Source organism: Hemitrygon akajei, chromosome 4, assembly GCF_048418815.1.
Source record: "Hemitrygon akajei chromosome 4, sHemAka1.3, whole genome shotgun sequence".
Taxonomy (NCBI): domain Eukaryota; kingdom Metazoa; phylum Chordata; class Chondrichthyes; order Myliobatiformes; family Dasyatidae; genus Hemitrygon; species Hemitrygon akajei.
The window spans coordinates 135096088-135123586 of NC_133127.1; the positions used below are offsets into that span (position 1 = coordinate 135096088).

The following is a 27499-nucleotide window of genomic DNA, read 5'->3' on the forward strand; positions in this document are numbered from 1 at the left end:
TCTCCAATGCCAGCACATACTTTCTTAGCTAAGGGGCCTAGAACTTCTCACAATACTCCAAGTGTGTTCTGACCAATGCCATATAAAGCCTCAGCATTGCATTCTTCTTTTTATATTCCAGTCCTCCCAAAATGAATGCTAACATTACATTTGCCTTCCTTATCACTGACTCAACCTACAAGTTAATTTTTAGGGAATTCTGCACAAGGACTCCCAAGTCCCTTTGCACCTCAGATTTCTGAATTTACTCCCCATTTAGGAATAGTCTTTATTCTTAAATGCATGACCATACACTTGCCTACACAGTATTCCAGCTGCCAATTTTTTGCCAGTCTCCTAATCTATCAAAATCCTTCTGCAGACTCCTTTTTTCCTTAATGCTACCTGCCCCTCCAGTTATCTTCGTGTCATCTGCCAATCTGGCTACAAACCATCAGTTCCATCATCTAAATCATTGACATATACCATGAAAAGAAGCAGTCCCAACACGGACCCCTGTAGAACATCACTAGTCACCTTCATTCAACCAGAAAAGCCCCCTTTATTCCCACTCTATGACTCCTGTTAGTCAGCCAGTCTTCTATCTATGTTAGTATCTTTTCCGAATTGATTCTTGTCCAGCACCTTGTCATAGGCCTTCAAGAATCTAGATAAACAACATTCACTGCCTCTCCTTTGTCTGGGCTGCCAGTTATTTCCTCAAAGAATTCCAACAGATTTATCAAGCAAGATTTCCTCCCAAGGAAACCATGCTGACTTTGGCCTATTTTATCATGTGCCTCCAAGTACCCCGAAACCTCATCCTTGATAATGGACTCCAGCAGCTTGTCAATCACTGAAGTAGGGCTGTCTGGCCTAAAATTTTGCCTCCCTCCCTTCTTCAAGAGTGGAATGCCATTTGCAGTTTTCCAGCTATCTAGAACCATTCCAGAATCTAGTGATTATAGGCATCCGTTAGTCTCGAGAGACCATGATTTGTGCCTTAGAAAGTATCCAGGGTGTAGGCCTGGGCAGGGTTGTATGGGAGACTGGCAGTTGCCTACATTGCAAGTCTCCCCTCTCCACGTCACCGACATTGACCAAGGGAAGGGCAAGGGCCAATACAGGTTGGTATCGGTGTTGTTGCAGAGCAATGTGTGGTTAAGTGCTTTGCTGAAGGACACAACATGCTGCCTTAGCTGAGGCTCATACTAGCGACCTTCAGATCACTAGACGAACGTCTTAACTATTTGGCCACGCACCAATGAATCTAGTGATTAATACCTCCACAATCTCTTCAGCTACCTTTTTCAGAAACCTGGGGTGTAATCCAACTGATCTAGTCAACTTATCTACCAGCAGACCTTTCAGCTTCCCAAGCACCTTCCCCTTAGTAATAGCAACTATACTCACTTCTGCCCTCGACACTCAAATTTCTGGCATAGTACTGGTGTCTTCCACAGTGTAGACTGATGCAAAACTCTTATTAAGTTTACCTGCCATTTCTTTGTCCCCACTACTATGTCTCTAGTGTTATTTCCAGTGGTTCAATATATACTCTCACCTCTCTTTACTCATAATATCTGAAAAAAAATCTTCTGGTATCTTCTTTTATATTACTGACTAGCTCACTTTCATATTTCATCTTTTCTCTCCTGATTAATCTCTTAGTTGTTATCTATTGGTTTTTCAAAGCTTCCTAATCCTGTAGCTCTATTAAAGGGGAAGAACCAGTCTTTGTTGTGTCCTTGGACAATAACAGCATTTCCTGATGTTCTGTCTCATGCCTCAGGGTTCAAGTAAAATTCAAGAGTTCTAAAACAGGCATTGCTTCCATTATATATGTTACTGAGGGGCTGAAATAGATACACGTTCACCTATTTGGAAAGTAGTGCAAAGTTGTTCATTTCTTTGGTTGTTTCTTCTGCAGTGGATGTTCACTGGACATTTTCAGCACTGTGGGCTGGAAACAGTAACCATTTTGAAAAGGTCTCTTAAAACAATGTTGTGTGAGTGATCAGGCTGGTTTTGGTAAATGTCACCAGCAGTGGAATATTTGTTCAGAAAGAGACTACTAGGCCTTAAACACAAAACTCTAACCTACTGACTCTCACAGCAGTCTCGACAGTACATTCCTGTCATGAACTAAAATGTCATTCCTTTTTCTTAGTTCTTCTGTCTCTGCCACATCTGTTCCTGGGATGAAGATTTTCTTTCCAGAACATCAGAGATGTCCTCCTTCTTCAAAGAACAGGATTTACCTTCCTCTACCATTGATGCTGCCCTCACCCACATCTTCTCCATTTCCTAAAACATCCATGCTCACCCCATTTTTCTGCCATCTTAACAGAGATAGAGGTCCTCTTGTCCTTCCACCCCATGAGCCCTCACATGCAGCACACCATTCTCCATAACTTCTGCATCTTAATAGGAACCTACCGCCAAATACCACCCCTACATTGTCTGCTTTCTACAGAGATCACTCTCTCCATGATTCCCAAGTCCATTCATCCCTCCCCACTAATCTGCATCCAGGCACTTATCCCAGCTACTGGAAGAAGTACTACACTTACCCATTTACCTCTTCCCTCACGTCCATTCAGGGCCGTAAACAGTCCTTCCAGGTGAGGCAACGCATTGGCTGCAAGTCTGTCAGTGTACTGTAGCTGGTGCTCCTGATGTGACTTTGTCTGCATTGGTGATGCATGATGTAGACTGGGGCACTGCTTTGTTGAGCACCTCTTTTTTCGCACCAATCAGGATTTCCCAGTGGCCACCATTTTGACATGTCAGTCCTTGGCCTCCTCTTCTATGATGAGGCCACTCTTATGGTGGAGAAGCAACACCTCATATTCCACCTGAGTAGCCTTCAACCTGATGGCATGAACGTTGATTTCTCCTTTTGGTATTTTTTCTTTTCCCCTCCCCTTCCCTCTTCTTCAATTCCCCAGTCTGCCCTCTTACGTCTTCTCACCTGTAGATCCCTCCTTCTTCCCTTTCTCCCATGGTCCGTTCTACTCTCCTGTCGGATTCCTTCTTCACTCCTTTACCCTTTCCATCTCTCACCTCCTAACTGTTCACATCATTCCCCCACCCACTTTTCTTCCCCCTCACCTATCACCTACTAGCTTGTCCTCCTTCCCCTCCTCCACCTTCTTATTCTGGCATCTTCCCCCTTCCTTTCACTCATGATGAAGGTTCTTGGCCCAAAATGTTAATAGTTTATTCCTTTACATAGATGCTGCCTGACCTGCTGAGGTTTTCCAGCTTTTATGCAAGCTCCCAATAGAACATCGTTCCATATTTCTTATTTTGTTACCCTGTGACTTATGTCTCCTGAAATGCTCATCATCTTCCCCTCAGTTGTTTTGCCATGTAACTTCACTAAAGGGTTATTTACAGTTGTTATAACTCTGTGTGCTTTCACAGGTTTAAATGCTCAAAAAGGTCTCCCACTCCCCTACCCCCATTGTGCACTGGAACTAGAAAGACACAGCTGCATTTAGAAAAATATGACAGAAGGGAAATCATGGCTTTGTTGTGCAAATTTCTACTCTTCCTGTAGAACAATTTTGCTTAAGTGTTGTCTATTTAGCATAAGTGGAACAAAAGCATTGTTGTATCCCTGTTCTTACCCAGGCCTGCGCTCTGGAGAAGACTTTCCAGGTGCAGATCCATGGTCTTGCAAGACTAATGGGTGCCATACATCCCTGTTCATAATAAAATTCTAAAACATTGCACTATGCAAAGGAATTTCTGGAACAGTTTTTTAAAAATATAAATGCTCCAACTCTCTATTTACAATTTTGTGCATTTTTAATATGAAACAGAACAAAAGAACTTTCATGATTGAGAGATGTTTGACATTGATCTGCATTGATTTTGCACACGCACCGAGGTACAGTAAAAATAACTGTTTTGAATAGTGTTCATACAGATCAGTTCATTTCAACAGTGTCATAGAACTGTCAGCCTCTACCTCTGACTCCAGTCTGGACTTTGACCAACAGCACCTCCAGCCTGGGACTTTACATGCTGCGCTGGAACCCCGGTCTCCCTACCATTCTGCAATCCTGTGTCTCTTAGCTCTTGGATCTTCAGAGACTCCATTTTCATCCCACCCCACCTTCCCTGAAAATCCAAACCCTTCCCTCTCCTCAGACACAACCAGCCCTCTTCCCCCTCCTCTGATCCCAGCCCTTATCCATGTCGGGCCTTCCCTATTCCCTCTGACCTTCCCCTCTCCGAGGCAGAACATTCTGTCTGCAGTAAGGGCCTTACCTTTGTCCCTCTGCACCCACAGCTCAGTAAGTTCTGCACCCACCATGATGCTGAGCTCTTCGTCTGTCGCCTCCATCTCCATGATTGCTTATTTGGCAAGGAACTCTCTACCACAGATCAATGATCCCTTCTCCTGTCTTCAACCCTCCTCCTCTTCCTGGACACCCCTTTGGTCTTCTGCCTGCTCTGGATCTTTTCATTGCTAACTGCTGACAAGACGTCAACCATCTCGACTTTACCACTCCTCTCTCCAATTCTAACCTCACTGCATCCGAACGCACTTCTCTCCACTCTCTCTGCATTAATCCTAACTTCGTCATCAAGCCCACAGATAAGAGGGGTACTGTAGTAGCCTGGCGGACTGACCTCTACCTTGCTGAGGCCTCAGACATCTCCTCTTACCCCTCGACCAGGACCCCGCTAAGGAGCACCAGGCCATTGTCACCCACATGATCACTGACCTTATTTACTCTGAGGGTCTTCCATCCACTGGCAGCAACCTCATAGTGAGGTGTCCTCCTTCAAAGAAAGGGGCTTTCCTTCCTCCACCATCAATGCTGCCCTTACCTGCATCTTTTCTATTTCATACACGTCTGCTCTCACTCCATCCTCCCGCCACCCCACCAAGAGTAGGATTCCTCTTGTCCTCACATACCACCCCAGTGGCCTCTGCATCCAGCACATAACTTTTTGTAACTTCCACCATCTCCAGCGGGATCCCACCAACACTTACTGCAGGGATCACTCCCTATGTGACTCCCTGGTTCATTCATCCATGCAAGCAGAACAAGTGCCATACTGGCCCCTACACCTCCTCCTTCACGATAATTCAGGTCCCCAAACAGTCCTTCCAGGTGAGGCGACGTTGCACCTGTAAGACTGCTGGGGTCATCTACTGTATCTGATGCTTGTGGTGTAGATTGGGAGACCACTTCGCTGAGCACCTATGCTCTGTCCACCAGAAAATGCGTGATATCCAGGTGGCCACCCACTTAAATTCTACTTCCCATTCCCATTCCACCATATTAGTCCAGGACCTCCTCTACTACTCTGATGAGATTACAGTCAAGATTCAGTAACAGCAGCTTATGTTTCATTTGGGTAGCCTCCAACCTGATGGCATGAACATTGACTTTTGGAACTTTCAGTAATTGCCCCCCTCCTCTCCTTCACCATTCCCCATTCTTGTTTCTGTCTCACACCTTCTCTTTTTACCTGCCCATCAGTTCCCTCATGTGCTCTCCCCCTTCCCTTTCTTCCATCGTCTTCTATCCTCTCCGGTCAGATTCCCCCTTCTTCGGCCCTTTACCTCTTTCACCAATCAACTTCCCAGTTCTTAGTTCACCCTTCCCCCTCTCCTTGTTTCACCTATCACCTACCACCTTGAACATCTTCATTCCCTCCCTCCACCTTCTTGCTCTAACTTCTCATCTTTTTTCCCCCCATTCCTGATGAAGGGTCTTGGCCTGAAATGTCAACAGTTTACTCTTTACCATAGATGCTGCCTATTTTTGTGTGTGTTGCTTGTATTATCAGCAGCTGCATATTTTCTCGTCCTTGGGGCAACCTATTTGTATGTAACATGGCTTCACAAACAGCAGTGCTACATGAACTGATGTAAACACTGTAATTGATTTTCTGTCCTATCCAACAGCTAAATAAGGGTAAATAAGTCAATCACAGTGAAAAATAGTGAGCATGTCAGATTCACTCAGACATTTTCTCTCACCATCCACTTACCTTTGTGAGGAGCATAATTCTCCAGGCAATCAGCTCAGTTGGTGATGTGGAGTCTGGCAAGCTAACTGAGTATCCAGTCATCTTTAGTTCACAAAAAAATGTGCAAATGTAAATGCTAATTCAAAAACATTTTTGGATTAGAATAGTTTTTGCTTTAAGCTCCCAGCATGATAAGCTATCATTGGCTAAAAAGAGGCAGAAAATTAATTCATGATCAGGTTACTAAATAATCATCAGTTCAAATTTGAAATAGCACTTTTTCCATATCAAGTAAGCTGCTATTATAGTCATACGGTTTTATAGTGCTTTTTTACTTTTTGAGATTGAGCTGAACAAATTAATGGTAAAGCTGAACTCTTTCTGATGCAGTCTGCACTGGTAAATGGGTTCATGTTCATTTAGTAGCATACCAACTTATGAATTTAAAACATTAGTTGATAGAAGTTGTGACAGAAAAGTTAAAAGTAAACTTACTATTAAAGTACGTATTTGTCATGTCATACAATCCTGAGATTCATTTTCTTCTCGGCATACTCAATAGGTCCATAATAGAATAATAACCATAACAGAATCAATGAAAGACCACACCAACTTGGACGTTCAACCAGTGTGCAAAAGACAACAAATAGTGCAAATACAAAAGGAAAGAAATAATAATAATAAATAAATATGCAATGAATATTGAGAACATGAGTTGAAGAGTCCTTGAAAGTGAGTCCATGGTTTGTGGGATGAACAAAGTTGAGTGAAGTTCTCCCTGCTGGTTCAAGACCCTGATGGTTGAGGGATAACAACTGTGCCTGAACCTGGTGGTGTGAGTCCCAAAGCTTCTGTACCACCTTCTTGATGGCAGCAGTGAGAAGAGATCATGATCTGGGGTTTTGAGGTCCCTGATGATGAATGCTAATTTCCTGTAACAACAGTTCATGTACTCAGTGGGGAAGGCTTTCCCTGTATTGGATTGGACCATTTCCACTATTTTCTTTAGGATTTTCCATTCAAGGGCATTGGTCTCTCCATACCAGGTTGTGATGCAGCCAGTGAACATGCTCTCCACCACACAGCTGTAGAAGTTTGCCAAAGTTTTAGATGTCATGCCAAATCTTCACAAGCTCCTTAGGAGGTAGAGGAACTGCCGTGCTTTCTTCATAATTGCATTTAGATGCTGGAACCAGGAAATGATAACACTGAGGAATTTAAAGTTGCTGACCCCTTGAAGAAATCAACATGCTTTAAATAAGTAACACACACAAAATGCTGGAGGAACTTAGCAGGCCAGGCAGCGTCAATGAAAAAGAGTAAACAGTCAATGTTTTGGGCTGAGACCCTTCATCTGGACGGGAAGGGAATGGGGAAGAAGGTGGGGGAAGGGGAGGAAGAAGTACAAGGTGGCAGGTGATAAGTGAAACGCGTGGAGGGGGTGAAGTAAAGAGCTGGGAAGCTGATTGGTGAAAGAGATAAAGGTCTGGAGAAGAAGGAATCTGATAGGAGAGGACAGAAGATCATGAAAGAAAGGGAACGGGAGGGAGCACCAGAAGGAGATGATAGGCAGTTAAGGAGATAATATGGGAGAGGGAAATAGGAATGGGGTATGATGAAGGGTGGTGCAGTTACCGGAAGTTCAAGAAATCAATGTTCATCCTATCAGGTTGGAGGGTACCCGGACAGAATACAAGGTGCTGCTTCTCCAACCTGAGTGTGGCCTTTTCGCGGTAGTCGAGTGTGCCATGGACTGACATGTCAGAATGGGTATAAGAAGTAGAATTGAAATGGGTGGCCACTGGGAAATCCTGTTTCTTGTGGCGGATGGAGCAAAGGTGCTCAATGTTTATGTTTTAAAAAAGCAAGAGATTCTACAGTTGCTGGAAATCCTGAGCAACACACCAGAATGCTGGAGGAACTCAGCAGGTGAGAAATGAATAATCAGTCAATGCTCTGGGCTGAAACACTTCAATAGGACTGGAAGGGAAGGGGGGAAGGAGTACAAGCTAGAGTGCTTAAGCCAGGTGGGTGGGGAGTGAGGATCAAGTAAGAAGTTGTGAGGTGATTGGTGGAAAAGGTAAAGGGCTGGAGAAGAAGGAATTTGATAGGAGAGGAGATTGGACAGTGGGAGAGGGATGGGGGGGCAGAATGGGGAATTGAAGAGGCAAGGGGGAGGGGGAGCAATTGTTGGAAATTGAAGAAATCGATATTAATGCCATCAGGTTGGAGGCTACCCAGATGGAATATGAGGTGTTGCTCCTCGATCCTGAGAATGGCCTCATCATGGCAGTAGAAGCCAAGAACTGATATGTTGGAATGGAAATGATTGGAATTAAAATGGTTGGCAACTGGAAAATCTTACTTTTCACAGATGGAGTGAAGGCCTCCCCCAGCTTTCTTACCCTTCCTTTTTCTCCCTTCCTTTCCAGTCCTGATAATTTTCATAGATGCTGCCTGACCTGCTGAGTTCCTCCAACATTTTGTGTGTTGCTCATGTTTTAAATAAAATCTTTTGGGAAGTACCATTAGTTTTAATAAGCCACACTTTAACATTTTTGAAATTAACTTAGTTACTGATACACCCATCGTATTGTCTTTTATTTGGATTAAAAGCTAATCCACTTTTCAGTATCCTGGTGTATTTATAACTAATGATTTTATATGCAGAACAAATGATTTGGTTTTGTTTTAACAGATTATATATTGATGGTCCATTTGGAAGTCCATCAGAGGAAGTCTTCAACTATGAGGTTAGCCTTTGTGTGGCCGGTGGTATTGGAGTGACCCCTTTTGCTTCAGTACTAAATACACTATTGTACGTGCATTTTCTTTTTGTCCAACAATTTTGTTCATGAGTAATAAAGGACTTTGACAATAACCTCATTACCAAATGAGAAAACAAATTACGTATTGAATTGTCATTTGAATGTGTCTAAAGAGCAGCATTCTTGTTTAAAGCACAGATATTATTTATTGTTCTTGCATTTGCCTTTCCACCTTGTGGATTATAAGTATAATGAAGTCTGGAATTCTTCTTACTTCATTAGGAGATGGCTTTATTTCATATTTTTACAATGAATACTATTTAATTATGAAATTTTCTTTATAATCTAAGAACTGCAATTTTAAACACTGCTATAGAAAACTGAATAGTCACTTATCTTCTGAATTCTTCAGATTCAGATTACAAGTGCAGTTGAATGTTAAACTAGAAATAGAAATTAGTGGCATATATTTGACTAAGTTATAATTGGATATCCCAGAATCTTAAAAGTCTTTACACTCCAATTGACTAATTGTCAGCCTACAGGCAGTCTTATCTACTTAACTTCAAAATATCCTTCAACTTATGGACTTGGTTGCCCTGTATTCCTGAAGCAAAGTGTCCTGGGCAGAATTTTATGCAATATGTAGAATGCTTTATGCAAAATAAATCTGCAGAATCCTGTCGAATGCATTGCTAGACCAATCCAGTTATTAAATCCAGTAATTAACATAAAAGGAATGGCCTTAGTCAAAATGTTCAGTATAATGCATATTACTGAAATAAGAGTAAAGGCAGCTTCATTCCAACTTAGGTATATTATCCACTGCCTATTGGTGAAGTTGACGTATTTCTTTCTGTCCAAAATGAGTCCAAACCCCAAGAAAAAGTTTTACTTTTTACATATTTTGCATTCTTCCTTTTTTCTAAACTCATAATAAAGTATTTATTAGGAAAATAAAATGTAAGCCCTTCAAATTTGGTTAGAAGGTCATCAGCTGTCACAGATATAAAATAATGGGAATAAATTTCAGATATGAAAATGGGGGATTTTTTTTGCACAGTGAATACAATAGTGTACATACTGTATCTCGGCTGAGGTGGTGGAAGTGCATTTAGTAGCCCCATTTTCTAAAGTAAATTGGATATACTTAATAGTGGAAAATTTGCAGGAGTCATTCATTGTATCTGTCATCTCTTTGGAAGAATTGAATAGAGTCCATAAATGAAGCAATTAAAAATGTTTACTGAAGTGTGTTATTGGGTTGTATTTTGAAGTAAGCAACAATGACCTAGGCTGCAGGTTTAATATGTACCTCTCTTTTGTCAAGGTTTCTCTTAGCTGATACTAAAGACAACATCATAAATGATGGCTTTTGCTCACCATATAATAAAGGAGTTTTGAATATCAGGCAGAAAGGTCATTTGGCCATGGAGTTTTATCACAGGATATACAAGATATAAAACCAAAGTGATGTCTATACGAAAATCTTAATGAGAACATTGTGAACTGTTTTGGCCCCACAGTAGATTCAGATAGGGTAATGAGGGTTTAGACAAGGCATTATGCAGATTCACTGAAACACCTCTTAGAGATAAAAATGTCAAGAAAGGTGTGAAAGCTTGAGTTTTTACTTAGTACAATACAGATCATAAACAATAAAATGCAAGTATTTAAAATTATGATGAACCAGGATAGGTTTAATATTCTTAAGCTGGTTGAATGATTATTTTGAATTATTAACATTATATTATAATATTAAGCTTAAACCTATATCTGGTTTAAACATTATTATAACTAGCTGAGCTTTGTTAGAATATTATGCAGTATTTTTTCAACTTTACTGCTAGGATTAAATTGCAAAGATACTTGGCTTGATCAGTATTAACATATACATTTATAACTAGGCAATTACTGCTAACAGAATAGGCAATTGAGTAGCTAGGATGAACATTGATCAACATATTTAAAAGGTTCTGCTGAGGTAAAGCAATGTCAAACATAAAAATATTTAACATATATAATCTTTATAGAATTGGATTTATTAATAAAATAATATGATGTTGAAATATGACTTTTAACCAGTTATATTGCCATGGATTATTTAAGGAATCCTTTTAAAAATAATCAGAACCAAATGTAAAGGGTATATTAGCAAATGAAATAAGATATACTGCACAACTCAGACAAAATGCTGGAGGAACTTGGCAGGACAGGGAGCATCTATGGAAAGGAGTGTAGTTGACGTTTCAGGCTGAGACCCTTCCGTAGTCCTGAGCAAGGGTCTCTGCCTGAAATGTTGACTATATTCCTTTCCATAGATGCCGCCTGGCCTGCTGAGTTCCTCCAGCATTTTGTCTGTGCTGCTCAGATTTCCAGCATCTGCAGATGTTCCCATGTTTGTGGTAGGATATACTGCACTATCAACTTAGGCAATGGTGACCCTTCATGTAGGTAATTAATTAGGTTGTAAATTTTGTTTACTAGGTTAAGTGTCACTTCTCATAGGAAAGAGTAAAAAAATGGAACAAAACAATTTGGATTATTCTTGCACACTTCTTTGCAAGTGGTTAGAAAGTTTGATCAAAACCTAGGAACTAATTCCCAGAAACAGAATTAAGGGTGTGTGAGAAATATCAGAAGTATGAGAGGAGAAAAACATAGCTCCGTACAGAGTTTTAAATATGACATAAAGAAGTTAAACAAATACTTAAAGTGAAAAGGAAAATATTCCATAGAGAATTCTGAAAACATTGAATAGAGATTGAATTGGAGTGTTGCATAGAAAGGTGGGTAGGAATAAGTATCCTGTTTTCATAAATCCTACCAAAAAAAATCGTACCTGACTTAAAAAGGAACAAATAAGCAAATAATCCCAGTAATTTCCAACAATAACATGCAAATGGGAAATAGATAAATTTTTAGTGCTTAGAGCAAAGGGACACAAATCACAAAAGTTGTTCTGCAGCTGGAACAGGTTATCAAGAAGGCAAGTGGAATGTTGGCCTTCATTGCTGTAGGGAGTGGTGTAACTGTACAGGTGAGACTGCACCTGTAGTATTGCATGCAGTTCTGGTCTCCTTACTTGAGGAAAGATATACCAGCTTTAGAGGCGGTTAAGAGGAGAATCACCAGGTTGGATCCTGATATTAAGGGGTTATCCTATCAGGAGAAACTGAGTCATCTGTGACTATATTCACTGTAATTCAGAAGAATGAGGGTAGATCTTATAGAAATAAATAGAAATATGAAAGGGATAGATATGATAGAGACAGGAAAGTTGCTTCCACTGGTAGGTGAAACTAGAACTAGAGGCAACAGTTTCTGTTTATCTCCGACCTAAGTCTATTCCCTTTATCCATTTATTGTATTCCCTTGTCATGCTTGCATCAGTCCCTATTGAAAGCCATCATTGAATCAGTTAACAACCTTTTAAGATTTGGGGGAATAGACTTAGGGCGGATATGAAGAGAAACTGTTTTTCTAGAGAGTAGTGAATCTGTGGAATTCTCTGCCCAGGGAAGCATTTAAGACACAGTTAGAAAGGTTTTTGCTTTGCAGGAAATTAAGGTTTATGGGAAAAGGCAGGTAGGTAGAGGTGAGTCCATGGCCAGATCAGCCATGACCTTATGGAGTGGCAGAGTAGGCTCAATAGGCCAGATGACTCTTATTTTTTGAGCTATTATAAATGAAGTATCATTTTTTGGTACTTGGTTATTGACTAATAAGCTCATTTTAGCTTTGTTCATGCAGTTAATCTCTTTATGCAGTCAATCTCTCTATATTCATCTGCCATGTCAGCAAATATGGAGCCTCTACCCATCTGTGTAAGGTTGAAATTGTTTAAATTGATTAACCTTACTGTAAAAAAAAATCCCCATAAACTTGCTAAACTCCTTTGGGCTCAGGAAAGTGGATAATGAATACTAATTGTAATTTTAACATAATTGGCAAAGGAAGTTAATCCAATTATTTTTCTGCCACATTTTAATTTAGAATACATTAACTGAAAGGTTGTTAATGGATTCAATGATGGCTTTCAATAGAGACTGATGCAAGCACGACAAGGGAATACAATAAATGGATAAGGGGAAATAAAACAAGTGAGTGTACATAATTCGATATTTTATTAAAGGGTATGAGAAGTCTGGTAGGCTGAATGTGCATCTCTTATGCTTTAAGATTTAATGAAATGTAGGATACGTGTTCATGCTTTCAGCTGTTGGGTTGCATTTTGGACGTTCCTGATCGCTAGACTATTGGAAACCATTTGAAATGTTGTTGATGGTACAAATTTTATCAATTTTGTTCCATCTCCCAGAGTTGATTGGAAGCAATACAAGCTCAGACGGCTTTACTTCATTTGGGTGTGCAAGGAAATTCAGTCCTTTCTCTGGTTTGCAGATCTGTTGTGCCTTTTACATGACAAGGTAAGAATAGATGTCAGGTGAGCCTCAGATACAGTATGTTTCTTTGTACCGTACCTCTGTAAAATCAATGGTGTGAGAACAAGAATAGTTTTCAAAGACTTCAGTTGACACCAGATGGAAGTCCTTAGGAAGCACTGAGCACACGTGCTGAAAACCAGAAATAAGATCAGAAAATGAAAGAAATATTCAGCAGATCAGGCAGCATCAATACAGAAACATCTTAGGTTGGTGACATTGCAAGAACAGTGAAAATTTAGGAAATGGGCATTTGGTATGTTTAGTTTCAACAAGTTGCCTAAACCAAAATAAAATAAAAACCAGGACCTATCTAACTTGTTTACTCAGTTTATGTTATATAAATATTGGTTAGATTTCAGGGCTTTAATGACTAGTAATATAGATATTTGCTCCATTGTTGATTGGATTTCTGTAGGGGTTTTATATATTAGTTGGAAAAGATGAAAATATCATAAAACAATCATAATTTCATATTCTGTTTGATTTTACCTTTGTGTATTCAGTTAAACAGATATTTTAAAAAGTAGATTATTCCATTACGAGTGACACAGTAAGTGTTTATGTTACACAGCTGCAATAACCTGGCTTAAATCCTGACCTCTTGTACTCTGTGTAGAGTTTGAATGTTCTCCCTGTGGCTGTTGGGTTCCCCTAGGTCCTCCAGTTTTTTTCACAACCTAAACATATGCTGTTCTTTTGGTTAATTGACAGCAGGGGAATCAGATAGGTTTGTTGGCATATAAAAGGCATTGGGAAATTAGAAGAATGGGACTGGCAAAAGTGCTCTGAAAGACGGCCTGTCTCAACGAGCTGAATGGCCTCCAGTTATATCATTAGGAAATATAAGGAATAAAACGTGAGGAAATATAATCATTTTACTCCTGCAATAAATCCAACCTGTCAACAAATACAAGTTAGAGGAAATCTTGTTCAGTGTAACCATAAGGAATTAGCTAAGGGTTTGCTTATAGCCCTTGTGAAAGATCATGATATAAATTCATGCTGAAATAATAGCCACCAGTCTCAAGCAGTGACGGGGAAATTGGCTGAAGGAGCCTGAGCCCAGTTTATGGCAGAGCAGAGGCACAGTGGAAAGGAAACATATTTTTCACAAATAGTTCTTTTGATATTCATTGCTAGACCTCAAGACCTTATCTAATTATTCATAAACATTTTTGCTGGGTAAAATGAATCAAAATGCTGAATCAGTGTGCTGACAGAGGGGTTTAGGGTCACTGAATGATGTTAGTGGTGGCTTGAGTAATCTTGCTCTTGGAGGATGAATACTCATCCATCAGCTAAGGAATCAGGCTGCAGGACCGACCAACCCACTGGCAGAGCTACAGGGCATCATAATCTATTGGCGGGCGTTTGAAGATTCTCCGATACTTTTTAATGGGTGGTTTGGGGATTTGGGCTGCAGCACAACTGCATTGATTTTTATCATTTAGCATTCTGAGGTGCCACTGAGGACCTTAGTGTTTTTCCAGGTTATTCAACTAAAGCTGCTTAAAAGGAAACAGATTTGCTGAGACATTTCTTAATACTTGATATTTTTCTATTTCTAGCTATGGCAGGAGAACCGTCCAGACTACTTGAATATCCAGCTGTATCTTAGTCAAACAGATGGATTGCAGGTAATTTACAGTTGTTAGCTTTTGCATGTCTATATCATTCTGATTAATCCCATTGTATTATTCCTCAACCTTTTCCCTTCTGTAGGAAATCAATATAAATACATCATCTTTGATTTTAATGGATTTATAATTTTTTAAATCATCATAAATTCATTTCTATTTTCAATCAATTATTTGTTTTTTTTATATTCACTACCTCTACTGAGAATTGACTGCTCTTGTTGCAGGTCAAGGCTAAATACCATTTTTTGCTTTAAAAGATTATAGAGTTAGAAAATAACTAACTCATAGTTTTAAGGGAGTTTTCTTCTCTGTGTGATATCATAAGAAAAGTTTTTCCAGTTGCCTGGGTGTTCTTGAGTTAGGTGTGGAGACAGGTTGTGAGAATTATTTTGCCTGTCATTTTCACTCTGAGCATGTTAGAGGCCATTGCTTGTCAGTGCCAAAAAATGAGTTTGTTAAATTTTGATTGAAACACCAGGTCTTGTACTCATTAAGCCCCTCTCCACCCAATCCTCCTTCCCCCTCTAACCCACTCTAAGTAGCTGCAGTTGTTTGTTGTTATTCTGAGTGGAAGTTTCTGCTCAGAAGCAATTCCTAATGGAAGTGATATCAGATTAATCTCAAAAGTATTTTCTTCATCTTTGCATTCTTTAAAGTTTTTAAATATTTTTGGCCCTAGTGCAGATAATCTCAGACACCACTGATCACATTCTGGCAATTTGAATGCCTTTTTTTTTTTAGCTTACTATTTAACTGCATCTCATTGAGATTTACCAACAGTTCTTTAAACTGCAAATATCTTTTATCAAATTTGTTTTCTCCCTTGAAAATGCATACTTGCTTTCTTTCTAACCAACTGGAGACATTCGGTCATTACATCCTCAATTATAGACTCTGATAATTTATGACAACAGATGTTAGCTTTTGGTTTTTCTCTCATAAGTAGTGGAGTGACAGACTTTTCCAATCTGAAGGAATGGTTTGAAAATCTATGAAACTCTAAACAATTATAGCAAAAACATCTGCCTTGTTTTTGCATACTTATTTTTAAAACCCTGGGAATGGATCATCTGGACTTTGTGGTGAGCATCTTATTCTAAACAATTATTTTGTTGACACAAGTTTATGTTAATCTGCATTCATGTTTCAATATTAGGTTCCTTAGGACATCTGGCATGCTACATCTGCTTCTATTGTAAATATTTTCACAATTCAGTACTTATCCAATGTTTCTGCCGAGTCCCTAATTTCAGTTGCAGAAACTGTACCTGTTTGCAAAGGGTTCACTTTGCTCCTGCTTTCTCTTTCTATCCTTATAAATGATAGATTATACTGACTTCAAGCACCTTTGCTAGTTTCATTTCATAGTCCTTTGTTATACCTTGTATTATCTACTTCTTTGTCTTCCATTCTACTATACGTTTCACACCATGCCGCGATCTATTCCAGATTTTTGAATGCCTTTTTCATATGCTTTTACTTTTAGTTTTTTGGTCTGGCATCTGTGGGGATTAAGGGGTGTTAACCTGAAATTATTAACCTGCTCAGTTGAGGAAAAGCATCAGAGACACGAAATTACCTCTGAAGCGGTTTTATTCAGAGAGGAGTTTGCAGCCCCACGCACTTCGGGCGTAAGGTAGCCAACTCCCAATTTGTCGGTTTACAAAGGTCATACTTATACCCAAAAGCAGGGTACTACATTCGCAAATATGGTTACCGATTCAAATTCATCAATTGATTGGCTATTGCATAGCTAAGCACGCAAAATACTCGGAATAAGCATAGACGCAAACGTAATACTTGGAATGGGTATGGACGCAAGCAAAACACTCGAAATAGGTTATAGCTCAAAATACTTTGCCAAACACATCATCTTGTGGTCGTAAGGTTCCTCTTCTTTGTGGTTCCCACATGCTGTCTGGCATCTTATTTTAGCTACCTCTTCCCTGTCCTCCTACACTTCCCCAATGACGTATCCTCTCCCTGATCCTGTCTACATATTTTGCTACACTTACCCCTCGCCCACCCCTTCTACATGTACCCCTTACCCTCTTCACATTCTCATTCCCTCCTGTGATCATGAAATGATGACTCATCAATATCGTGAAAATCCTCTGGTGCAGGATCGAGGAGTTCGGTGGCCTCAATGGTTGCCTGTACTACCACCAGTGGCTTAGCCGGCAGCAGGTCCCCTAACGAGACCATCATGCGGTTCAGAACACATCTGACAATGGCAGTACAGACAAAAATCCCTATAATGGCTGACAACGCGTAGATAGCCCCATTGATCAACCAGTCCCTCCATGCACTTAGTCCCCAGTCCCCCCATCCTGCCCAACCTGTTCCTTCCTTAGTGGATCCTAACCGTTCATCTATTTTGTTCATATACCGCGCTATGTTGGCAGTAGCATCATCTAGCCCCATTATGCATTTGTCCTTTACGATAGCACAGAGCCCTCCCTCCCTGGTGAGGAGGTAATCGAGTGCATAGCGGTTTTGCGTGGAGAAGAGCCGCAGTTGGTTAAGGCTGTCAGTTATGAGTCTTAATGCTCCCCTGGTGGCGTTCCCAAGGCTCATGAGACCACAGGCCAGGTAGTTCCGATTGTGGGCCGCCATAGTGGCTCCCGATGCTCCCAAAGAGAAAAAGCCAGCTGCCCCGTATCCAGCCACCTGACCTGCGGTTAGGGTGGTCAGGACTTGGTAATCTGCACAAAATTCTTGGGAGACCTCTCTCTTGTACCTCCCAGACAGGCGGGACAGGGGACCCCAAGTCCCAGGGCAAGGGACTGTGGTGGGGGAGGAAGGTGCCATAGGCCACCGAGGAAGGGTATGGGTACTCCAGGAAGTTGGTGGCAATGCCGTTATAGAAGAAAAAATACCCCGTGAGGGTATACATGGTCTCAGTGCAACCCTTACCCTTTAGGTGTATGGTATCACTCCATTCTCCTATACCGGCAGAAGCGTACACTCATTTGGTACCCCTGCGATATTCAGGTCGCAGGAATACATGATCATTGACCTGGAGGTGGGTGCGGTTCCCCTCCCCACAAAGGAGTTGCACCCCCTGGGCCAGGGACTGGCACTTTGTCTCATGGCAAGAGCAAGAGATCCCTAAGGGGTCCTTGGTGGGGTGACACTCCCTTTTCCTACAGGACTTGGAGAGGCAGGTGACGTAATTCGAGACATACACGTCTGAACATCCCCACCCTGTTCCGAAGTAGCAGTTCTCATATACTCGGTCACCCTTCCGGGGTTTGGGATTCCCCTCCCACCAGAGCTCTTCTTTCATCCGTGGGAGGAGTCGAACGGCCCCTATATGATCTGACCGCTTAATGATGGACGGGGGAAATAGGCAGTCCGCGACCGGGGCCATGGAAGAGTCATAGATGAGTTCCACCCTCTTTCCCTCAGGCAATGTTTTGCTGGCGGGGGCACATCAGAAGGGTTGATCAGCACGATCCCAGTGCGGGAAAACGGTAAAGAGCGAGGAGACGCTGGCGGGGTGGGGATAGCAAACGGTTGTAGTGCCATACAGTCGTTTGTGCACATTTTGGAAATAGTTATCACTTATAAACCCCGAGGAGGATCTTCCAAGGGTGGGGCCTTTGGGGAAACCCCAATCTCTTTTCTGCCTTGAAATGTCCCCCTTCGATCTCTTTATGGGTTTTGGTTCCTCGTCCAGCCGTCCCTCAACCTTTGCCCTATACCCCACTATCCCTAAAAGAATATAGATAACCAAGAGCATCCTACCTTCCATTACCAGAGTACAGTTTCAAGGATGTGGCACCACAAGGAAAAAGGAATTTAAACACACACAGTTCAATCAAGTCCGTTTATCAGTCCCTTCATTTATCTGTAGTTTCTAGCGGGTCCGAGGTCCAGTGCTTGCAGTCGCTCAGATGAATCCAACGTTCTTGTCCCTTCACCTTGACAGCAGAGGGGGTCTGCAGGAGGACCTGGTACGGTCCTTTCCACCGGGGTCCCAGCTTGGGTCGATCCCAGTTCCTTATTAACACCCAATCTCCTGGTTCTGCACTCTGCCACTCGCCTTCTCTGTCAGGAACAGGTCTTGAGGCTTCCTTCACCTGAGTATGTAGGGACTTAAGAGACAAAGTTAAATGCTTGAGGTAACACTGCAATTCCTCGCCCATCATTTGTAGATCTACTTGTATTGGTGGGGGGTTTTGGTCACTGCCCCATGGGGTTCTATTTGGGTGCCCGTAAACTATTTCAGCAGCAGTTAGCCCGGTACCGGTTTGAGGTGTAATGTGCATGTAATACAATGCCAGGGGAAGGACTTTAAGCCAATTTAGTCCTGTTTCAAGGGTCAATTTAGTTAATTTATCCTTCAGGATGCCATTTGCACGTTCCACGATTCCTGCGGCTCGGGGGTGGTAGGCACAGTGGAATTGTTGTTCAATCTTTAGTATTTCGCAGAGTTCTTTGTTTACTTTCCCAATGAAGTGCGGACCGTTATCAGATGAGAGTCTTTGTGGGATACCAAACGGAGGAATAACTTCTTTCAGCAGTATTCGCACTACCGTAGAAGCCTTGTTGTTCGTTGTGGGGAAGGCTTCAATCCATTTGCTGAAGACATCAATTATAACTAAACAGTACCTGTAACAATTCACCTTAGGTAACTCAATAAAGTCCATTTGTAATGTGTCAAACGGTCCTGCTGGGGTTGGGGTGCACCCTTTATCACAGCTAATAGATTTACCCGGGTTTACTTTATGGCAAATTAAGCAACCCCTTTGCCCGTCTGTCCGCTGCCTCATTCAAACTGGGGGACCATCATGTTTTTAATAACAACATACACATTCCCTCCTTGCCGAGGTGAGTGTCAGAGTGGAGGCGGTCGACCAGGACAGGCAGGAGAGTATCAGGAATACAAGTCTGAACCTGCTGGGGTCTGCCAGAGGCCCGTTGCATTATTAATAATACAACCATGATTCTTCCAAACATCAATTTCTGTTGCAGGGGCGTCCCCCTGTAATCGCGCGATGTCGGATATGCCTGGGCTATCAACCGGCTGCCTGGCAGGCAGAAGGCGTGGGGCCGAATCCACAGTTACTGTTTTAGAAGAGGAGGCTCACTTGGCTGCCAGGTCTGCCCTGGCATTGCCTTCACTAACTGAAGAGTCATCGGATAAGTGGGCAGCACATTTTATAATAGCAAGCTTACCGGGGAGCTGGATGGCTTTGAGCAAATTGTCAATGGCAATGCTTTTGCCAGCCGACGTTTGGAAGCCCCGCTGCACCCATAGCGTACCAAAATCGCGTGAATCCGTGTAAATATTGGTTGTCTGACCCGAGGTGAGGATGCATGCGTGAGTGAGGGCGAAAAGCTCAGCCTGTTGGGCCGAGACTGGTGGGTGGAAGGCTGCCGCCTCCAGGGTGGTGTGTGGGGTCACAATGGCATAACCTGATTGCCGGACACCGTCCGGGGAGACAGAGGTAGCAGGGTTAAGTGTGGTACAATAGGCGAACGTCAGCAACAGATTATGGAGAAGAGCAATCTCGTAGCGGCTGAGTCTCGCCTGAGTGAGATGTTGAGTTGGTGCATGGTTAGAAGGGTAGTTACCGCATGGGAAGAGTAGACTGTCACTGGTTGATGCAGGGACACTAAAAAGATCCCTTGGGGTCGCCCTGTAGATCTTAATAGTACTCAGCAAATATTCAATAAATTCCTCCGGCTTCTGCTTTCTGTCCGGGGCGCCCTGCATCACTACCAGCATTTCATTGGGTTTTCAGGGGGTATACACAGAAACCGTCAAGGGATTTTGCACAGCATCCTCAGCCTGGGCTGGATTGTGACGAGGGTTAGGGACCTCTCGCATTGGCATCTGTCGGGTTGGGGGGAGGGCTTGGATCTACCTGGATCTTTGGTGGGGTAGGGCCAATCAGGGTACTTTCGAGCAAGGGCCACGTCAGGATTATCCTCGGGGTCAGTATCATCACTGGAGGTGGTAAAGTTTGAGTCAGGGTCAAACTCGTCCCCTTGGGGGTCTATCAAAGGGCCGTCATCCACATAGAGGTTCCGTCTTGTAGTCCATTTACGAGCCATGCGGTTCTTAGGGGTCACAGGTTTAGTACCTTGTGTCCCCTTTCCTGGTTTTAGCTCGGGTACGGGCCGCAACGGGGTGGTGAACCGTGGACTTGGGGTCGGGAGTGCATGGCAAGGGGGGGGGGGGGACGATCATGGGTCAAGGGCACAGGGGGAGCGGAAGGTTCGGAAGGTACAGGCGGGGCAGGATCCACAGCCCCCGCAGGCGAAGGGACCTGCTGCTCCTCCTCCTCCTCAGTGTCCTCATTAGGGTCAAATAGGGTCTGCAGCCCAGTCATATCCGGTGCCGGCCTTTTATCACCAAGTTTTACATTATGATCATCAATCCTACGCTGTTCATCATAGATTTCACATAAGGCTTTCAGTACCCGCCAGCCCCTGGGTTTTCCGTCACTATCATTGATGGGTATCTTTCTATTTTTTGCATTCACCTCCCAGGAGGTCTGGCGGGAGCGTTCATTAAGTCTGCTGGCCACGGTATACCATGCGTAATTAGATCTTTCCATTTCTGTGAGACATTCTGTCGCCACACCTGTCCCTCTGCTCACTTACACTTCTCAAGATCCCAGGTTCCCCCTAATGGCCAAAATTCATTCCCCAACTTCTTATTCATCCGCACGCTCAGTCTCCGTAAATCTGTCTCGTTTTCAGGGAATTCTTTACACATTTTCCATAATGGTGTGTTTAGTCCTGATTTATCCAGAGTCTGGCCCATTTTGGTAACTTACTCTCGCATCCGCTTCAGTTTCCTGACCTTCGCGTGGCAGATTTCTGCTCTTAACAACCAGTCTAAGGCAGGATGCAGCTTCAGTTAGATGTTGGAACCAGACCTTAATCAAATTAAATATGTATTGCTCCGGAGCTTCCAACCCCAAACCCCACGCAGGGATTCTAACCCCGCTTCCTATACCAGGGGACTCAAACCCCAAACTCTATGCAGGGACTCTAACCCCGCTTCCTAAACCAGGGGACTCGAACCTCAAACTCTATGCAGGGCCTCTAACCCCAACTTCTTAAACCAGGGGACTCGAACCCCAAACTCTATGCAGGGCCTCTAACCCCAACTTCTTAAACCAGGGGACTCGAACCCCAAACTCTATGCAGGGCCTCTAACCTCAACTTCTTAAACCAGGGGACTCGAACCCCAAACTCTATGCAATTCTTACCTGTAATCCGTGTCTCCCAACTGAGGTTCTCCATTTTGTCAGTGGAGACTGAAGGAGTCGGAACGGGGAGTCAGAGAGGGAGAGAGAGACCGAGAAAAATCTCTCGGAGGGCCCTTCTGTCTCAACCCGCTTGTACCTGCCTGCCGATCTCTTACACTGGATGCTGAACTGCCAACTGTTTGGCTCCTGGCTGGCTCACCAAATTGTTAACCTAAAATTATTAACCTGCTCAGTTGAGGAAAAACACCAGAGACACGAAATTACCTCTGAAACGGTTTTTATTCAGAGAGGAGTTCGCAGCCCCACGCACTTTGGGCGTAAGGTAGCCAACTCCCAATTTGTCGGTTTACAAAGGTCATACTTATACCCAAAAGCAGGGTACTACATTCGCAAATATGGTTACCGATTCAAATTCATCAATTGATTGGCTATTGCATAGCTAAGCACGCGAAATACTCGGAATAAGCATAGACGCAAGCGAAATACTTGGAATGGGTATGGACGTAAGCAAAACACTCGAAATAGGTATATAGCTGAAAATACTTTGCCGAACACATTGTCTTATGGTCGCAAGGTTCCTCTTCTTTGTGGTTCCCACATGCTTATTTTAGCTACCTCTTGCCTTGTCCTCCTACACTTCCCCAATGACGTATCCTCTCCCTGATCCTGTCTACATATTTTGCTACACTTACCCCTCACCCACCCCTTCTACACGTACCCCTTATCCTCTTCACATTCTCAGGGGTACCAGTTTGTCAAATATGCTGGTTGATCAAGAGTAAAGTTTGATCTCACATAATCAATAATACTGAAGATTATGGAATAAGGGGACCAGAATATAGTACTCTGTAATAAATGAGCAGTTGTCATTACCCAATAGGCAAATAGGATTCATGCATTACGCAGCAGCAGCAGCAGCAGGGGATGCCTGTCACCCTCTTGGTGCTGCGTCAGTGTTGACCCTGCTGCCCTGTGCTGCCTCATTATTGGCACGTGTGCTCTTGTGACACTACCCCGATGCTGGTCTTGGCATCTCCGCAGTTCTGCATTCAGCCTGGCTGCTTTCATGACTGATAAAATACTTCAGTTTTACTCCAGGTGCTTCCTCTGAAATGCCACTTACTGGGATTGCCAGTTGAAGTCCCATTTAGCTGAACTTTCACTGCATATTGCTTCTTGTTTCTATTCACCCCTGCATTTATTTTAAACCAATTCAACAACTTAAAGAATGAGAACAATATTCTAGAAAAGTTTCAATCAGGTTTTAGAGCAAACCACAGCATGGAGACAGCCCTTACCAAAATTGTTAGCAAACTTAGGCTCAGCACGAATGGCAACAGAGTCTCAGTTCTAATTCTCCTAGATCCGAGTGCTCCCTTCAACACAATTAACCATAATATTTTTCTAGATCGAATTGAGAATGGGGTTGGCCTTTCTGGTAGTGCCCTTAATTGGTTTTGCTCATATATTTTACAGATAAAATATTTTATCTGTCTTAGAAACCAATTTTCTAAAAGATACACTATACCTTTTGGAGTTGCTCAGGGAAGCTGTCTTCTCCTTATACATGCCCTTCTTAGGAGACATCATTAGAGAGTATAAACTTGATTTTCACAGTTATGCAGATGACACTCGGTTGAGCCTGATGATGATAACACCCTACCTTCTCTGACTTCTGGTATGGCAGTAATAATTTCTTAAAACTAAATGAAGATAAAACTTAAATACTTTTAGTTGGTCCCAAAGCCATAGGAGATAAAGTTCTTGATAAACTTGGTATCTTGGCTCCCCTTGTAAAATCAGAAGTAACAAGCCTAGGTATTATCCTTGATTCTGATTTGAATTTTAAATTCCACATAAAGAAAGTGACCAGAGCAGCATTTCTACATTTAGGAAATGTTGCAAAGGTTAATCCATTTCTGTCATTTAATGATGGTGAAAAACTTAATTTATACCTGTATATCAGATAGATTAGATTACTGCAATGCACTTTTTGCTGGCTTTCCAAAGCAATTTATTGAAAAACTTCAGCTCATTCAGAATGCCACTGCTAGACTTTTAACTAAAACCAGAATGAGGGAGCATATCACTCTGTCCTAGTTACTCTGCATTGGTTTTCTGTATCTTTTAGAATTGGTTTAAAAGTTCTCTTACTTGATTTTGAAGCTCTTATTGGTATGGGACCAGAGTACATCACAGCATCACTTTTGTTATCCTGCTTGAGCTTGCAGGTCTTCTGCCGGTCTCTTAAATTTAAACAATCCCCCTCAAAAGATAATTGGCAGGTCAGCCTTTTTGAACTATGCTCCAAAACCGTGGAATTTGATACCTGAAACTATAAGGGATACAGATGCAGTTGATAATTTTAAATGCTAGCTCAAATCTAATTTATTTAACCTTGCTTTTAACTATCATCTTTTGGTCTTTTATTTTCATATTATTTTTATGTTTAATTTTATTTCATATTTACACTTTATCCCACTCTGAAGCAATTTGAAGTACATTGCATGAAAAGCTCACTATAAATAAGTTAATATTATTTTTATTATTTTGGTAAACAGATCCCCTTAGTTACATAATGAGGCTTTATAAATGATTAAGTCACTTTTTTGAATGCTTCCCTCAGTTCAAAAATTTTATCCAACAGCAGATTTCACTGGTTTACATTGGCCTTTGGTTTCATGATATAGAGGAGAAGCTTACCTAAATCTTGAATTTTGTCACCTGTTTGGTATTTTTTCTTTCCTTACATCAGTTAACTTGATTACATTTGTTTGCTTTTAGGCTAGTAGTCCTGCACTGGTACTGTTAACTGTTCGTTATAGCTTAAATAATAAGCTATTAATAAGTAATAGCTCATTATTGATTTTGTGCATTTTGCCAATGTACACTCAACTGAATCTCAATATCTTTCTGTCAATGCTTCCTAGATACACTCAGTGACCAATTTATTAGGTGCTTGTTAAAACAGGTGCTTGTTAAATCAGCCAATCATGTGGCAGCAACTCAATTGCATGCCGACATGTTCAAGAGGTTCGGTTGTTCAGACCAAACATCAGAATGAAGGAAGAAATAAGATCTTATTGACTTTAACTGTGGAATGATTGTTGGTGCCAAGCTGGATGATTTGAGTATCTCAGAAACTACTGATCTGGGATTTTCATGCACAACATCCTCTGGAGAATGGTGTGAAAAACAAAAACAAAAAAATTCAGTGAACAGTAGTTCTGATCTGAAAACATTATTAAAGAGAGAGGTCAGAGAATAATGGTCAGACTGGTTCAACTTGACTGGAAGGTGACAGTAACTGAAAAAAAACACGTGTTACAACATGCACAACACATCGAACCTTGAAGTTGATGGGCAACAGCAGCAGAAGACCACAAGCATACACTCAGTGGCTACTTTATTAGGTACAGGAGGTCAGAATCAGATTTAATATCACCGGCATAAGTTGTGAAATTTAGAACATAAAAACATAGAAATCTACAGCACATTACAGGCCCTTTGACCCACAATGTTGTGCTGACCAAGTAACATACTCTAGAGACTGCCTAGAATTTCCCTCCCACATAGCCCTCTATTTTTCTAAGCTCCATGTACCTACCTAAGGGTCTCTTAAAAGACCCTATTTTATCGACTTCCACCACCATCACTGGCAGTGCATTCCGCACGTCCACCACTCTCTGTGTTAACTTTACTGCAGCAGTAGAATGATGTACATGATAAATATAGAGAAAAAAACTGAGTTACATTAAATATATATGTCTATTAAATAGTTAAGTTAAAATAAGCAGTGCAGAATAACAGGAAAAAAAAAGCAGTGAGGTAGTGTTCATGGGTTCAATGTTCATTTAGAGGCACCTAATAAAGTGGCAACTGATTGTATGTTGTAGGTGACAACTTATGACCTACACAAATGATTATATGGGCCTCACATGGGACATCCAGATTAGTTTCTGCAAGAGTAGTACATGCTATCCATATGCTGTATTTTAAATTTCTAAGTCTGTGAATGACTGCATATCTATCTTTATTTGTAAATCATTAAATTATGACCAGAGATACTGCATTCCCATTGATTAAGTGTATTCTGAGATAAATGTGATGAAGCACTGAGTTAGCGTATGTGCTAAGCTGACGTGTAAAGGTGATACACTGATATATATAAATAATTTTCTCGGACTGAATGTTAGAATTGTAAATTTAAAAGATAGCTGAGCGAATGCATAGCATTTTTTCAGCATCAGAAGGAGAAAGACAAGTACACTTGCTTGCTGTGGAAATCAGTATTTTCTATGTGGGGCTACATTTTATTACTTGTCTCTAGCTGTCTTTGAAAGCTTAATACTTTGAGCAAGACCCTTCAGTAAGATTGATGCAAAATCAACTAATATTACTAACTGGACTTACTTCTTTCAGATATTGATTCACCAATATTGTATCAGTGTTCTTCCATGACGCATGAAATATAAGAACATGAAGAAGCCTTCTATACCTGTCAAATCTGTTCTCTTTTTCAATCAAATGTTGAGTAATCTGTGTATCACAACTCAATAAGACATAAGAGCTGAATTAAGCCTTTGGCCCAGTTGGTCTATTCCGCCATTCCATCATCGCTGATTTATCATCCCTCTCAACCCCACTTTCCTGTCTTCTCCCCTTAACCTTTGACACCCTTACTAATCAAAAAACCTATCAACCTCTGCTTTAAATATACCCAATGACTGGGCCTCCACAGTTGTCTGTGGCAATGAATTCTACAGGTTCCACCCTCTGGCTAAAAGAAAAATTCTCATCATCTGTGTTCTAAAGGGACATACTTCTATTCTGAGACTGTGCTTTCTGGTCCTGGACTGTTCCACTATTGGAAATATCTTTACCACTTCCACTCTGTCTAGGACCTAAAATATTCAGTAGGTTTCAATGAGATCCCCTCGCATTCTTCTAAACTCCAGGACTACAGGCCTAGAGACATCAAACGCTCCTTATACATTAATCCTTCTTTCCCAGGATTATTTTCATTAATCTCCTCTGGATCCTCTCCAGTGCTTAGAAATGCCCCCCACACTGCTCACAATACCCCAAATGTGGTCTGATCTAGGCCTTATAGAGCCTCAGGATTACAGCCTTGCTTTTATATTCTAGTCATTTTGAAATGAGTGCTAACGTTGCATTTGCCTTCCTTATCACCAACTTGTTTGCTTTCTGTGTCTTGATTCCCTTGGATAACTCAGGTCCATTATTCGTAGTTGTGAGTATTCTAGTTGGATTACAAGGTTCAGTTTTCTGTTATCTGTTCAAAATAGTAATTCTGGAATTCACTTAAAGTTGATTTAATTGTAAAATTACCATTTTGTTAAGAAAAATTGCTTGCAAAATGCTTATGGGTGTGCAAATTTATTTTACCCAGTTTTTAAACATCTCTTTTG

At 41.6% G+C, this 27499-nt stretch overlaps 1 protein-coding gene across 3 annotated transcripts in view; it reads left to right on the forward strand.

Moving 5' to 3' along the window:
* The window catches only part of nox4 (NADPH oxidase 4), a 157519-nt gene that overhangs the window by 121295 nt on the left and 8725 nt on the right, over positions 1 to 27499 (forward strand). For 2 of the 3 annotated variants that reach the window (XM_073043354.1, XM_073043356.1), the window contains exons 14-16: positions 8678 to 8797; positions 13069 to 13177; positions 14764 to 14832. In XM_073043354.1, coding sequence (XP_072899455.1) covers positions 8678 to 8797; positions 13069 to 13177; positions 14764 to 14832 — 298 coding nt within the window. The remainder of the gene's footprint in view (positions 1 to 8677; positions 8798 to 13068; positions 13178 to 14763; positions 14833 to 27499) is intronic. The other variant, XM_073043355.1, reaches the window with a different exon arrangement.